We start from the raw sequence: 16,915 nt of genomic DNA on the forward strand, positions 1-16,915 counted from the left end.
CAGGGGGCAGGCGTCCGTATGTGTGTGAGCTGGCGACGCACGTGTGTAATTGGATTACTTAGAAGCAGAGGACAGTGCGTTTTGTCAAGAGGATGCTAACTGAGGCTGCAGATGTGACACACGTGACTGTAAAGAGGCTCGACATCTTCATCGACAAACACGCGTGGCATCATTATCAGGCAAACTGGGTCTTTGTTCCTGTCCAATAATGAACACTCAACTCGTTTTTGTGCTAAATTGGGGCTTTTTAGCATTGGTTTGCCACATCAAATGTGCTTTGTGAATCATTTTTGAGAGGAATAAAGAAAAAAGTCGGTTTTCTCTTCATTCAGTTTAGGTTTAATGATGTTTTTATCCATTTGGATAAGAGGCATACAGTGGGGAGAACAAGTATTTGATACACTGCCGATTTTGCTGGTTTTCCCACTTGCAAAGCGTGTGGAGGTCTGTAATTTGTATCATAAGTTCTCTTCAACTGTGAGGGACGGAATCTAATACAAAACCCCAGAAAATCCCGTTGTATGATTTTTAAATAATAAATTTGTATTTAATTGCATGAAATAAGTATTTGATACGTCACAAAAATCGAACTTAATAGTTAGTATAGAAACCTTTGTTTGCTTTTGCAGATACCAAACGTTTTCTGTAGTCCTTGACAAGGTTTGCACACACTGCAGCAGGGATTTAGGCCCACTCCTCCATGCAGATCTTCTCCAGAGCCTTCAGGTTTCGGGGCTACTGCCGGGCAACACGGACTTTCGGCTCCCTCCATAGATTTTCTATCGGCTTCAGATCTGGTGACTGGCTAGGCCACTCCAGGACCTTAAGATGCTCCTTACGGAGCCACTCTTTAGTTGCCTTGGCTGTGTGCTTTGGGTTGTTGTCATGCTGGAAGACCCAGCCACGACCCATCTTCAGGGCTCTCACTGAGGTTGTCAGCCAAGATCTAGTGATACATAGCCCCATCCGTCCTCCCCTCAACACGGTGCAGTCGTCCTGTACCCTTGGCAGAGAAGCTGCCCCAAAAAATGTTTCCTCCTCCATGTTTCACAGTTGGGATGGTGTTCTTGGGCTTGTACTCATCCTTCTTTTTCCTCCAAACACAACGAGCCGAGTTTAGACCAAAAAGTTCCATTTTGGTCTCATCCGACCACACGACCTTCTCCCATTGCTCCTCTGGATCATCCAGATGGTCAGTGACAAACTTCAGACGTGTCTGGACATGCACTGTCTTCAGCAGCGGGACCTTGCGTGCGCTGTTGGATTTTAATCCATGACGGCGTAATATGTTTCCGAGATGGTTTTCTTCGAGACTGTGGTTCCAGCTCTCTTCAGGTCATTGACCAGGTCCTGGCGTGTAGTTCTGGGCTGATCCCTCACCTTCCTCATGATCAGTGATGCCCCACGAAGTGAGATCTTGCACAGAGCCCCAGAACGAGGCAGATTGACCGTCAACTTGAACTTCTTCCATTTTCTAATAATCGCTCCAACAGTTGTTACCTTCTCACCAAGCTGCTTGCTTATTTTCCTGTAGCCCATCCCAGCGTTGTGCAGGTCTATTATTTTATCCCTGATGTCCTTACACAGCTCTTTGGTCTTGGCCATTGTAGAGAGGTTGGAGTTTGTTTGTTTGAGCATGTGAACAGGTGTCTTTTATACAGGTAACAAGTTCAAACAGGTGCAGTTACTTCCGGTAATGAGTGGAGAAGAGGAGGGGTTCTTAAAAAAGAACTAAGAGCCGAAATATTTACTAGTTGGTAATGTATCAAATACTTATTTTATGCAGTTAAATACAAATTTATTATTTAAAAATTATACAACGTGATTTTCTGGATTTTTGTATTAGATTCCGTCCCTCACAGTGGAAGAGAACTTATGATACAAATTACAGACCTCCACATGGCTTGCAAGTGGGAAAACCAGCAAAATCGGCAGTGTAACAAATACTTGTTCTCCCCACTGTAAGCTCTCACCCCTACTTTTAGGTTCGCTTTTACACAAGTACTGTTTGGTCCGTTTTAAACAGACCAGAGTTGTTTTTCCTCAGATAGTCCGCTTCGTTTCGTAAATGTGAACGCGCACCCGAACTCTAGTCCAAGACAAAAGAACTCTGGTCCGCTCAAAAATCGTGGGTCTAGGTCCGCTGTAAAGTGCCTATCAAGTTCAAATACGAATCCTTAGGTAGACATTTATATTATTGGCCAAAATAAGGAGAGAAGGCACTCAATTTAGTTGAGAAGCTTGCAAGGAGAAGGAGGGGAAACTATGCAGCTTCCGCAATTGTTCTGACTAGCCCCTCCTTCACCTCGCTTTTTATTTGGGATGGCCCTAACAACAGACGAGTGTCTTGCCCTAAAAGGGAAAGGGGAAGCAAGCTGGCGACACCCATTGTATTTGTTAGGCTCTGGCTGCGTTTCAATCGCGGTTTAAATGAGCCCCCACTCACTTGCCCTAGCCACCGCCCCCCGGGGGAATCCCCGCCGCCATCTTAAGGGCCGTTCCAATTCCCAAAACAGCGAAGTAAACTTGGTGAGATGGACCCTCAGTGATCGAGTGAAAAACAATGGTCACTCCGGAGCGCCCTATATCCCACAATGCATTGCAATGGTGCATGGAAAATATGTCCATGCGGTGGTGATAATGAAGCTCATCAAACACCGTTGGCTGCTGTATATATACCGCCAAAGAAGAAGACATTGAATTAAGCTGCCAGCACGGTGTTTGAATGTTATACCAAACTGCCTTTCGAATTGTAAAATTCATCATTGTTGTTAAAATAAAATAAAAAAAAATTGAACTGTATGTGGCAGTTATGGCAGAATGTATGGAATTACAATTGTGCCAAAATTAAAAAACACATGAATAAGTAAATAAAGAGAAATAAATGAATAAATAATAAGAAAGAAACTTTTTTTATTGACTTTCACTTTTGCCATTAAAATAGGGGGGAGAAAAAAAAGAATTTTTTTCATTGATGTTTCATGTTGTTACATGCAGCCTATGTGTGTGCATGTAGATGCAGTTATATACAGTGTATCACAAAAGTGAGTAGACCCCTCGCATTTCTGCAGATATTATATCTTTTCATGGGACAACACTGACAAAATTACATAATGAAAAGTAGTCTGTATGCAGCTTATATAATAGAGTTCCTTTATTATTTTCCCCTCAAAATATAGCCATTAATATCTAAACCCCTGGCAACAAAAGTGAGTACACCCCTTAGGAACTACGTGAAGAGGTCTGGGGTCAGTCTGCTAGTGCTCAGACCATACGCCGCACTCTTTATCAAATTGGTGTGCATGCTCTTCTGAAGACGGTACACAAGAAAGCCCGCCCGTCTCATCAGACCATAGGACATGGTTCCAGTAATCCATGTGCTTTGTTGACATGTCTTTAGCAACTATGGTTCCAGTAATCCATGTGCTTTGTTGACATGTCTTTAGCAAACGGTTTGCGGGCTTTCTTGTGTACCTTCTTCAGAAGAGGCTTCCTCCTGGGGTGACAGCCATGCACACCAATTTCATGTGTGGTCTGAGCAATAACAGGCTGACCCCCCACCTCTTCAATCTCTGCAGCAATGCTGACATCACTCCTGTAACGAGTCACATTTTGAAGGGAAAATGACAAGCAGTACTCCATTTAGACATTTAGGGATGTAGTTTCTAAGGGGTGTCCTCACTTTTGTTGCCAGAGGTTTAGATATTAATGGCTATATTTTGAGGAGAAAATAAATGAACTCAATCATATAAGCTGCACACAGACTATTTTTCATTGTGTCAAAGTGTCATTTTGTCAGTGTTGTCCCATGAAAAGATACTGTATACTTAAATATCTGCAGAAATGCGAGGGGTGTACTCACTTTTGTGATACACTGTACATATGTGTCAGCACATTTCAGCAAAGCAAAGCAGCCTCTCTAGCCCTTGACCAGGCAAGACAAAACATTCTTTCTTTGTGAGCAATAATAATAAGCAAAAGCATTTTTTCACTGCAGGCAGCAATAAGCAAAAGCATTTCTTCATTGCGGGCAGCAATTGATAAAAGCAAAAATATATAATAACAACCCAATAACTATCTCATCAAATACATTTCATGAAGCAATAACATTTGGTAAGTAATAAAATGCAACAATGTGATTCCTTAAATGTATTGAAGTTGACCTGTGGATCTAGGCCGGTTTAAACCAGTCAGAATGACAAGGCAGTTTTATCAAGAGCTAAACATGTCTATAGTTATCAATCACTAAAATGTCTCTGACTGCAATCAATCATGGAACATACTATGATCGCAATCGATACTTTATTGTGAGCCTTCATTGGTAAAAGCAAATATTTAATAACCATTTAATAATCATCTCATCTATGACAGCAAAAAGCACATTTATTTCATATATGGCAGTTTATGCCCCTGAATGAAATGGACCGCTTTGATGGGCGTGTAAGCGATCATTTTATTTATTCAATTTTTTGAATCCCACGCCATAACAATGAATAACTTCCTGTTTTGAGGAGGAATGTGAATATGACGTCACCCGGGTCAGCATCTCCCCATACAGCATTGCTTTATAGCAGAGCTCCTCAATTATTTTCTGTTACACCCCCCTCAGGAAGACCTGAGCACCACCCTAACTCTGCTGCCACTGTAAATGGGCTGTGAACACTACGGGTCAAAAGTTTGGGTATATGTATAAATATTTGTGTAAAAAAAAAAAATATATATATATATATATATATATATATATATATTGTAAGTACACCTCTGCATAGAATTGTCCTTGTTCAAATAAAAAAGTAATACATATCAACTTGCAAAGAAGTTATTAACAATTTTTGTTTGTAACGCCACATACGCTTTGTCATATTTCCTCATCATTGCTCTTCAAATTAGCTCCTGCTGTTTGCTGTGTGCTCTCGTTTGGTTCAAAAATACTGCGCACACGCTGAAAATGAGAGTGCCACTGCCATCCACTGAGTGGATGTGCAATTTCACTTTGTTCGAGTACGGCAAAAGTTGACCATTATGCCGTAATTTTGTCCCGTCGTACTGAATAAGCATTTTTAATATTTCATATTCCACTAAGCACAAGACTTTTATTTGTCATGACCATAGCATTTATTTAGCAATCGGGGCAAAATACTTGTGTAACTGTGGCAATACAAGAAATTGGAATTTATTGATTATTTTGCATCCACATTGTTTTTGTTTTCTACCTCTGTCGCAATACTGCCATCTTATGGTGAAATATGTTATAGTGAATACGTAAAGTTCACGCGTTGTTTTGCGTGTACCCGAGAAGAGAGAGAGCGCGCGAACTCACGGACAGAAAGAAAAGATGGAGGACGCTGACGATAGAATACGGACTCACGAAGAAATTTAACAGCTCTCTTATGTTTGGACAGAAGGGGCACACGGTATGATTGTATTTTATTTGAATGGATGTTGTATTTTATTTTATGGATGTTTATTGATATTGTTTGTATGCTCTTTTAGTTTTTCACGGTGTTGCTCGCACAGCAAAGGAGGAAATAAAGTGGCGAAATACGTCAGTCGATTCGTGGCCATTTTCTGTTCCACTCAAATAGTTTGAGAGCCGTTACAACTTGGATGAAAATAATATCCTGTAAAAGATATTGGAGTAGAGAGATTGAAACAATGATGACATTTTGCTCCTCTGTCGTAATTTCCTAATTCGGAATCTTCCCTCTCAATGGGCTGACTTGTAAATTAGCTGAAATCGTGACCCTGCTGACATCATGCCCCAGCTGGGGACGCTAGAGCGCTCTAATGAAAGGCGTGGCTAAACAGCAGATTAAAAGACTCATTACTCGTCATCTGCGCTTTGCCAAATTGTTGTATATAGTCGAATTGTCACAAAATATGATTGTAATTCACATAATAATGCTATTTAAGACTTTTTTTTTTTTTCATCCTGTCATAGGCACTTTACGCGCACCCTGCTGCGCTCGTGAATGCAACCAGAGCAACGGGGCGCGATTTTGCTACTTGATGTGCAGCGTCACAGCGTGGAATCGTGATGCCCCAAACTGTGACAGTACAGGCAGGGCATCCTTGGAAGCGGAAGTACAGCTTGCACAGTACTCAAAATCAACAATGGCAAGATGACAGATGACCCATGGCCAAATGTTGTTGCATTTGCGACACAGAATCGGCTTCTAATGTGGCGGATGTGTTCTGCGTGCTGTTGCTGAACGTGCCGTGTGAGAGTGACAGAGGCCGAGACATGCGCAGGCCCTCGGGGCGGCTGTATCGTGAGTCTTGCTGTCCTTGAAGTGGCGACAATTTGACAGTTTAAAAAGTCATGAAAGTGAGAGCGATTGCACGCCTGTGTGACTTGGGGGCACCACGCGGATCCCTTTTGTGGTTTAATTTCCCCCGATGCATTTTTTTAACATACTTTAGTCCGCTACAGTCGGGAGGGAGCAACCACGCAGACTTTCTATGCTATGCTATGCTACATTTTTTTGGGACTTACATGCTTACAATCATCTGCTGCATAAAACAATGACAAAAAAATGACACAGACAGACTGAAGGAATCTGACCTTTTAGCCAGATTACCGGAATCAGGCCAGCCAGAATGCAACAACCCAGGCCGGCAGTATCTCGACAACCCAGCCAAAAGGCCAAACTTCCCGCGGTCACCTTAGTCTTAACCCCTTGTACTGACTCCATTTTGAGCTGGTAAAAAGCTTCGAAGCGCAAGTTGACAATTTATTCAAGTCGACAGCGATCAAACAGCAAGGCAAAACAGTGGCAGACCCTGGTGAGGAGGAGACTCTGGGTCACCATATCACAGGTCAACAAAATGTTCCCGAGAAAATGACATTGATTAGTTAAACATTCAGTCTTTTTGAAAGCTCTCACAGGGCGGGCTGTGGGCATGAAGAAGGGTGTGTTTGGGCGTTGTTTAGGATGTAGTTTGGGCTGTTTAGTTCGTACTTCACAGTTGCTGAGTCACCGTTTCTGAGACAACCAGAGTGGGAGATTTTGCCCGCCTCTTCGTCAAAGGGGCGCTTGGAGTCTTAACAGTCATGTTATCAGTTGGATATCGGGCCGGTGTTCCTTATAGGACAGGACGTCCCATGATTTGTTCTGGACTGCCCTGAAGAACTGATTGCGAGATTTGGTGTTGGAGACGTGGGCTTGTATTGTAGATGTCTTGCCTATCACCTGGTTGTCAGTGTGAATCTTGTTCAGTTAGCTGGATGACACACGCGTTCCGTGGTCAGTGGGTGTCATGTATCTCTTATGCCCTATGTCATATATATTCCGTTTCCCTAAACTAGTACATAAATGCTATTTATTTTCTATTGGGTATGTTAGAGTAATACAGTCAAACAGAAAATACGAGAAAATATATTATCCCCTGATTGATTATATTGAGTGTGTTAAGAGTAATACAAACAGTCGAACGGTAAATACGAGAAAAGATACAATTCTCTTCAAGACTCATGGTTATATTATCATTGTAAAATAAAAGATAGATTGATGGTCAGATTGAAGCAACTCGTGAAGGCGGGGTACTTTTTTCCCCTCCATTTTCGCGACTAGGAAAAATCCGGCTTCCCACCTTCCTCGAATTTAGCAGAACAAAACGAAATCCATTATTGTAGTTTTTTTTGGAGCACGTGTTCGTGTTGTTCAGTTCTAAAATGACACAAAGTCTAATAATGAAAAGAAGCGCTTGTGCTCCTTGATTTATTAACAGCAGCTTCGTTTTATTTGCTTATTATTAACCACACTGAAAATACCTTTTTTTCCTCTGTCTGTCTCAAGCAGTGAACATTCAACATTTACACATTCCCCTCTGCTGGTAACATTAACACATATCAGGACAGTGTTGAAGTAATGTAACATCCATGTTTGTAGTTCTTTTGAAAGTAGGATGTGATACGTCGTCTTTGTTTGCAGTAAAATTGTACTTTTCAAGGCTAACACGTGTCACGCTGTCCATGTTTTCAGTTATTATTATCGCTTTTTTTTTTTTTTTTAAGAAATAAGTAAGCATGTTTGTAGTTCTGTAGTTTTTAATTGTAGCACCCAGTGCAATGGCTAGTCATGTCAGAAGTTAATTTTGTTGTTGTTTTTTTTCTCATTGCAGCACTATGTTGGTAGCTGTGTTTGTAGTCAATTTGTAGTTTTAGACTGCAACATATGTTGTGGTGTCCATGTTTGTAGTGCATTTGTAGTTCTTTTATTGTAGCACTGTCGGTGGCCATATTTGAAGTCTATTTGACACGTTTGCCATGATTGTAGTCATTTTGTAGTTTTTAAAGGAAGTAAATGGCAGGGTCGCCATGTTTGGAGACCATTTGTAGTTTTAAAAAGTTATAAATATATATGATTACAGTGGTGTCTTTATTTAACTGTAAACAAACCAGATGAATGTGGTGCATCCAAGGAATAAAAAGATGTTTTTGTTTGTTTGTTGGGGGGGTGGGGGTTAGAATTCAGGGGGTCGGCAATCCAACATGTTGAAAGGGCCATATTGGAGCAGTAAAACAAATATGTCTGCAGACGCAAAAAATATTGAAAGCCTTAAGTAAGCCTAAAATGAAAGCAACACATGCTGTATGTATCTATCGTAGCTACATTAGCCTACTATCCAAATGACTAAGCTGGCTACAACTACATAATGAGCCTTCTGATTACCCTATTTTCCGCACTATAAGGCGAACCTGAAAGCCTTCAGTTGTCTCAAAAGCTGACAGTGTGCCTTATAGAGCTGGGAATCTTTGGGCACCTAACGATTCGATTACGATTACGATTCAGAGGCTCCGATTCGATTATAAAACGATTATTGATGCACCCCCCTCCTTTTTTTTTTTTTTTTTTAATAAAGTTTTGTACATTAGTTCCAAAATTGTTCAAAAATACTCTCAGGCTAAACCAAACTACTATTTCGGTATCAAGTTAACATATAGCAGTAAACAAATATACAAAAATAACATTAAATAAAAAAACTCCAGTCCCCATTCTGTATCAGCAGCTTTAAACTACATTCAATTAATTTAATGTTGTGAATCAACCGTTAAAGTTGTTAAAATTGCTCCCGTTATTCCATAATTTCCCTTTTGTCTACTTTTGACATGTGAAAGTTTTAAAACTATTTTAAAGATAGATTCAAGTCAATATTTTACCGATTTAGGAGTATTTTAGATAAAAAGTTAATTAGGTTTGCTTGGAAGGTTCGCTACAACAGCATTGCAGGGAAGTTTACTGCTTTAAGATGGCGGCCGTTTATTAACGCCCGCATCTAGCTTTTTGCAGATGTGCTGCTACCGCTACCGAGTCTATATTCCATCTAGTCCTATATAAATGATATCTACCGTAACATTACGTAGCTTAGCTGTACTTGTAGCAGCTTTTCGGCAGCAGTCAGGTATGTTGTTGTGTTTTTTTATCTCGTGGTATGAGTTGAGCTAGAGCCGTGAGTTGAGCGTTGGCATTACCCGAGGGGCCGGTTAATGAGAAGCATAATGTTTAGCTACTCCCGCTCCGTTCCGTCCCGAAGACCGCGCGGCGCGCTGAGTGTGTTGTACTTCCGCTTTACTTGGCATATTTCAATAATCGGAATTTGGATGTTTGTGAATCGTTCTCGAACCTTCCACGGCCGAATCGCGAATAATCTAAGAATCGGAAATTTTGCACACCTCTAGCGCCTTATAATTCGATGTGCCTTATGTATAGATCAATACTGGTTAATCATGGCATGACATTCAATTTAGCTCAGATCCATCTTGTGGATGCATAACGCAACACCAACCACTACTGCTGCTGATTCTGCTTCTACTACTGCGCAGTGCGCCTTATACATGAATAATCTTTTAAAATAGGGCATTTATTGAAGGTGCGCCTTATACTCTGATGCTACTTATAGCGCGGAAAATACAGTAAATGTTTATTTTCCCTGCAGTGCATCCTATAGTGTTCTCCAACCCGGTCCTCAAAGGACCGCTACGGGTCGTGGTTTTTGTTCCTGCCAATCCAGCACAGATAGCTGAACCAATGAGGTTTCTGCTAGAACAAGCAGCACCTGACTGCAATCAACTGCTTGCACTTGTAAAACACCAGATTGGTGAAAAAGTGTTGGCATTTTTCTGGTTGGAATGAAATCATGCACCCACAGCTGGCCTTTGAGGACCGGGTTGGAGACCCATGCTATAGAGAATGACGTTGCAGCCTCAAGTTTAACTTCATTACAATATTGATGATTTAGAAGAATGTTTGTGTCATATTTGCCCTAGAAAAACCATCATAAAACTCAAAATATATTTCCCTCCCGCATCTTTTTCCATTTTCAAACATTTTTGACTAAGCTCCCGGGAGCCACCAGGGCTTGCTGACCCACAGATGAGGTGTTTCTCGTCACCATCAGCTCAATTCTTTTGAGATATCAACTAATAAACACCGTACCCCGTCCGGGATCGCGACTGGTCTGTATTTATTGAATCATGTATTTTATTTAATGATTTATTTATGTTATTTTCTTGATTAATTGTTCCCTCAAACTCGAGGCTGGATAAATGAACACTTGTATTAAATTTACGTCCCCTCCATTTTTGTAGTCCAATAGTCCTGTGGTTTTCTCTTCTGGAAGATAGAAGTTTGCTTCCCTCGTGTGGTCAAAATGAGAATTGCCTTTCAACACAACTTTATTTTAATGTCGATGTTCATTTTAATGTGTCAAATTGGAGCTTATATAATAATGTGTACTGTACGTTGGTCCAGTCCCAGGTGTCCTGTTTGTGGCACTGTAACTCCATAAATCTGAATATTTTCTTACCACGGTTGGTAAGTATTGGTAGGGGAGATCGCTGACTGCTCCCACACTCAAAATAAAGCATTCTTAGTGCAGCAATATTGAGAAAATAGAATTAAAAGTCCTGCATGGGTGCACTTTGATCAGGTCACAGTTGTCATGTTTGTGGCACTAACTCCACAAATATGAAACATTTCTCTGTAAGGTTGGTGAGTATTGGTAGTGGACATCTCTGACTGCTCCTATCTCTAAACTTTACGGTCTGAACAGTTTTAATGTGTCATATTAGAGTTTATATAATATACTGTATATTGAAGGAGGAGTACTTTTTCTCGTATTTACCGATCGACTGTTTGTATTACTCTAACACACTTATTATAATCAATCAGGGAATAGTATCATTTCTAGTATTTACTGTTTGTATCACTCTAACACACCCAATATAAAATAAATAGCACTTATACCATAGTTTAAGGAAAACAAGCACAATATAGGGCATAAGAGATACATGACGCCTTTTTATCACGGAAGCCCAACGTGCGTCATGCAACTGACTGAGCAAGACTGACGCTGACAAGCCCAGGTCTGTACCACCAACTCTCGCAATCAGTTCTCCCAGACAGTCTAAAACAAATGGCGGGACGCCCTGTCCCAACACAAGCAACACCGGAGAACGCCCGATATCCAACTGATAACATGACTGATAAGACTCCAAGAGCACCTTTTGACGCTGAGGTGGCAAAATCCACAACCCTCATTGCCCTGACAACAGAATCCTCCTGTCCAATCCACAAACAGACAATAATCCTAAACAACGGCTAAACACACCCTTCTTCCTGGTCACGGCCCGCCCAGCGAGAGCCTTCAAAATACTGGATGTTTAACTAAGCGTTGTCATTTTTCTCGGGAACCTTTTGTTGACATGTGATAGGGTGACCTTGCCTCCCCGACCGAGTCTGTTTCTGTTTCGCCTTGCCGTTTGATCGCTGTCGACCTGAATAAATTGTCAACTTGTGCTTTGAAGCCTATTTCCAGCTTTCAAAATGGAGTCAGTACAAAGGGTTAACACAACGGTGAATGCGTGGAGTTTGGCCTTTTGGCCGGGATGTCGCGTCCCGCCGGTCCGGGTTGCTGGAACTGCGTCAGCGATCTGGGTCCGGCGGTCTGGCTAAAAGGTCAGATTTCTTCAATATATAATGTAAGAATCATACAGGCTTTGTCGTTGCGGCAAGATTAACTTATAGTTGTTCAAAACTCATTGGTAGAGAAATAAAATGTGAAGAACCACATAAAAAAAGGCTTCCAATCACCATATTCTTATCCTTTTGGAGCCCTTTTTAGTGGATCATCACCCTCGTAATATCCATTGCATTAAAGCAAAATGGAAGAAAAGATGGTTCTGCGGCAAAATAACTGTGAATCCATTAGCTGGTGCCTACATTACACCTTTAGAAGTTTAATTAACCCCAATGACTGTTTAATATCCACAAAAAAAGGAAGCCAATTCACACCTCATTTCGGGCTTTGGGTACCAAGGTATAATTTGTCAGTCATAAAGAAAATCTAATTAGCCACCGAGGACTTCATATGGGAACTGATAGATGACACTGAGACTTTTCTTTTTTGGTTCGTCTGGAAGAACAAAATTAAGACTTTTTTTTTTTTTTTTTTAAAGTTCTAATTAAATCTCAAGTGTCTCAGGTCAAATGATACAAATTAAAAAACCGCGTCATCGCGTTTTCTTTTACAGACTCAGGACTTTTTCACTAATCGACACTGAATTGAATGTCAATCGATGAAAGCGTCCATGCATGAAATTGAACAGGAAGTTGTCATTTTTGGTTTCCAGCAGCCGTTTTTAGTCCAGTTCCAGGGCTGGGATAAAAGAATCCAAGCATATTCAATTCAATAGATTCATTGTGAAAGTGATCATTTCTATTCATTTCTGCTTTCTGTCCAATGGCTTCGCTGGTGAAGTTTTACTTTGTAATGCTACTTATAGTCATGTAGCATGAGAACAAAAATAATATTTTTTTACCCATGCTGTTCAGCTGCTTCAGTTTTTTTTGTTTTTAATAGTAGTGTTACTATGGTTATTACGGCATTATTACTAGGTTATTACTATGTTACTACTTAATTATTATTTTTTTAAATAACCTGTCCTGTTTGGATGCTTAGACACAGAGAATAGGAATCTGCGCGTCCTTATGGTCTGAACAGTTTTGAGTTTGATATACAGTGATACCTCTCTACTTCGCGCTTCAAACTTCGCGCCTCAGTCCATCGCGACTTGTTTTCAATAAAAAAAAAAATACAGATGAGCTGTCCCGAGCCGATCACTTTGTCTCACTCTCGCCCCCTCCTTCCCTGGCCCTGCTCTTTGTTCGTCAGGCACTGCACTGGAGTTGCTTATTAAACAATGTTGACAGATGTCTGTGTTTGATCTTGCCAGAATCACGGATTTCAAAAGTGCTGCATGCGTCAATCAACGTTTAACTTGTTAAACATTTGCTATGGCAACTTATTATGTGTAAGTGAGCAGCTTGTGAGGAGCCAAGCATATTCCCACAACCTTATTCTTGTTAAAAAATATTCAGTGGGACTGTAACCAATGTTCCCTCTAAGCTGCGCGCGTGCGCAATCGCGCACTGCTGGCACCTACTCTGCGCACAAGAAATTCAATGCTGCGCACAAAAAAAAAATCAACAGAAACGTATGTTGTAACTCGGTGACTGACAGGTGTCCAGCTAATGATACGATAAGGTTCACTTCCGCTACGCAGCCAATCATAGCATTGACATTGCTTGTGTATTGCGCGGTGTAGGTTAGCAAGCTGACAACAGTGCGTGAGTGCGGCGGAGTTGAGAGACGTAAAGGCCAACCCCTTATCATGGCGAAACGAACGGGCAGCGACACATCCACTCACCAAGCCAAAGTAAAAAAGAAATGCGGTCCATATAAGAAGGAGTGGCTGTCGGAGCATGTGCAAATAGACGAACAAGCGGTGAAACTGAAGCCAAAGTACCAAGTGAGTTTTCAGAGGGAAAAATGTGGACTGAATGGAAGTTGGACTACCTCAAGCGTCATATTCAGCAGAAAAGTCATTTGAAAGCTGTTGAAAATTACAAAGACTCAAGATGCGATAGGGGATTGGTACATTATTGCGGGAGAATGCAAAAGACCGACAGAAGAGAAACGAGCTGTCCCACAAAACAAAATCTGACCCAGAGCAAGTTGAAGTTCTCATTGACAATATTTGACTCACCATCAAAATGAATGCGTCAATGGTGTCAGTTCAACAAATCCACAATCACATGGCAAAGTATGTGAGTATACCAGAAAGCTGGCGAAGTAAAAACTATGCCTTTGAATTTGTAAACTCAATCAATGATATAGTGGAGAACGAGACTATGTGCAGTGTTAAGTGTTAAAAATGCACCCTGGCATACACTGATAGTAGATGAGAGCACTGACATATCAGTACACCAAATGCAAGTCCTATATATTAAGACGTGAAAAATAAGGTACAATTTAAGTCAGATTGGTGTGTATTCCAGTGACATTTATTAAGATATTTTAATTATGGATATTAATCATTAAATGCTCTTACTACTGGATAATTTACGGGCAGTAGAAATGCTAATAGGCATGAAAAGACATGATACTGGTCTGTGGCCGCTATGTACCGTATTTTTCGGACTATAAATCGCAGTTTTTTTCTTAGTTTGGCAGAGGGTGCGTCTTATTTTCTGGAGCGACTTATATGTGAACTTATTCACACATTATTATGTCATTGTTGCTAGTTAGCATGTTCTTTATGCTATAGTTATCTGAATAACTCTAAATAGCTATGTTACATTGACATACCAGGCATGTTCTCAGTTCGTTGTTTATGAGTCATGTAATGTTATCATTCAGGCTGTTAATCTCTATTGTATTTTTATTCTAAATTGCCTTTCAAAATGACATGTCTGTTTTTGGTAGTGGATAATACCAAATAAATTTCCCCCCAAAATGCAACTTATACGCCGGTGCGACATATGTTTTTACCTTTTCATTGCGCATTTTTTGGCTGGTGCGACTTAAAGTCCAAAAAATACGGTACACATCTGATGTTGCTCACCGTGGGCCGCAGTGTGCTCAGGGAGATTGTGTGTTTGCTCAGACACATGAAAAAAATTAGAGGGAACATTGACTGTAACATGTTTAAAACTTATCATAATTATTACATTTGAAGTTCTTAAAAAACATTCATAAAGAAATATATATATATTTACATATTTTTTTCTTTAATTATGCTTTGGGAAAAAATGAAAAAACATGGCTTATATGTATCTCTTTCAAATGCTAAATCTGAATAAATACATTGAACGCACCAAAAAAAAGGGGAAAAAAATCCTTGCGGTTTTTCACTTATCACAGTGGGTTCTGGTCCCCATTAACTGCAAAAGACAAGGGATCACTGTACTCCCATTGTGGTTGTTCATTGTTTTTTATTTATGAGGAGAAAGTAGCGGACAGGATGAACACAATAAAGGAAGGAACTGGTAGATGGCTAGAAAAAGCGTCTCCTTGAAGTTATTTCAGCCAAAGGGAGTAAGACGAGCTATTAGGTGGTAGGGTGTCCTAACTTTTTCCTCAGTTAGAATATGCATTTTTGTTGATATATTTGGTTTCATAAGTAAAACAATGTTCATTTTTGTTGTTTACCTGCAATGAACCTACTTTCTTTCCCAAAGATAAAGAAAAACAAGATATGACATTGATATGTGAACATTTTTTTAATAAAGAACAGAATATTTCATGGGGTGTCCTCTAATTTTTTCACATGACTGTATATCACATTTTTGCATCGGAAGAAAATACTTTTACTTTTTACTTGTAAATTTTACAAAGTACTCAAGTACAAAATACTTTTGTACATGAGTATTTTTTCTCAGACACTTGTACTTTTACTTGCCTCTGTAACTGTTGTTTTACTTAGGTTAAGATACTGAATTTTCTCGCGTTGGTATTAAGCGTCCTTGAAAATGAAGAAATAATACCGTAATAAAAACAGGACGTACTCGAAATGACCTATTAGCATGTGTATCATTCTTCCCATTTGAAACCAGCATGACTTTCATAAACGTGTCGCAGGTGTGGAAATGAAACGGACACTTCCACAGAGCTGCCGGCAGAGGGCGTTGAAGGCTGCTAGGAACACAAGAGTCACGTCCGAGCACATACGCGCGCACAGCTGAGCGGAATGAGCGGGTTATTAGTGAACCGACCGGCACCGGCTGACCGAACACGGTTGCGTTCTTCCCGGTGCTAGACCTCAGTTCTCTCACGTACACTCGGAAGCCACCATCTGCGAGTAGGAGGAAGGGAGACACCGGCGCGCACCATGCCGGGCTCCGTGCCCATAACGGACCGACCGCCTCCTCCAGGCGACGCCGGCGAGAAGGCAGCCATGTCCGGCGTGGGCACCGTGCTGCTACCGGCGGGCGTGATCGACCCGTCGGTGCCCATTCGAGATATTCAAACCAAATTTGCCGTTCTCAGCGGACTTATTCAAGCCGGGGAGGTTGGCAATAGGGATATCGTGGAAACTGTGCTGAATTTGGTGAGTAAACACCTTGTTTTTCTACGTTATTAAGAAATAAGGTTTCTTTTAGTATTCATGATGACAGCACGTGCTTTTTCCCCCCTGGCATCTTTGTTTAATACGAATGTGCTCAGAAAGGTTGAGCATATATTTGGCTGTTCTTGCTCATAAAAGTTGATGGATGTCAGAAGATAGTTTCCAGTTTGAATACAACTTATGCTGATTGATAAAAAGACTCATTTGTGATGTGAAAATCTTGACTGTCACATGCTTTTTAGCACAATTCTATTTTTTCTTACTGAAACAACTTCAAACGGGACATATTTTACTTGGGTACAAAAACAATGCATGGGAAAGAAAGTTGATTTGGTTTCAATTTATAAGTGAGTTATACAATATTCCTTGTGCCATGATCGCTTGCACACTGACGTCAGGGGAATGTAGCACGTTGCATTGTGGGATTTGGAAGGGGGTCTGTTTATTTGCGGTATTGAATTTTTTGGCGAGAAGAATGCAATATTGCATTAAAAAGTGTTGGAA

General features: G+C 40.6%; 1 protein-coding gene across 1 annotated transcript in view; it reads left to right on the forward strand.

Moving 5' to 3' along the window:
* The first annotated feature begins 15,998 nt into the window (after positions 1–15,998).
* The window catches only part of LOC130917406 (neurobeachin-like), a 572,897-nt gene continuing 571,980 nt past the window's right edge, over positions 15,999–16,915 (forward strand). The window contains exon 1 of the mRNA XM_057838766.1: positions 15,999–16,393. Coding sequence (XP_057694749.1) covers positions 16,175–16,393 — 219 coding nt within the window. The 5' untranslated portion in view covers positions 15,999–16,174. The remainder of the gene's footprint in view (positions 16,394–16,915) is intronic.

Source organism: Corythoichthys intestinalis, chromosome 6 (genome assembly GCF_030265065.1).
Source record: "Corythoichthys intestinalis isolate RoL2023-P3 chromosome 6, ASM3026506v1, whole genome shotgun sequence".
NCBI classification, from domain to species: domain Eukaryota; kingdom Metazoa; phylum Chordata; class Actinopteri; order Syngnathiformes; family Syngnathidae; genus Corythoichthys; species Corythoichthys intestinalis.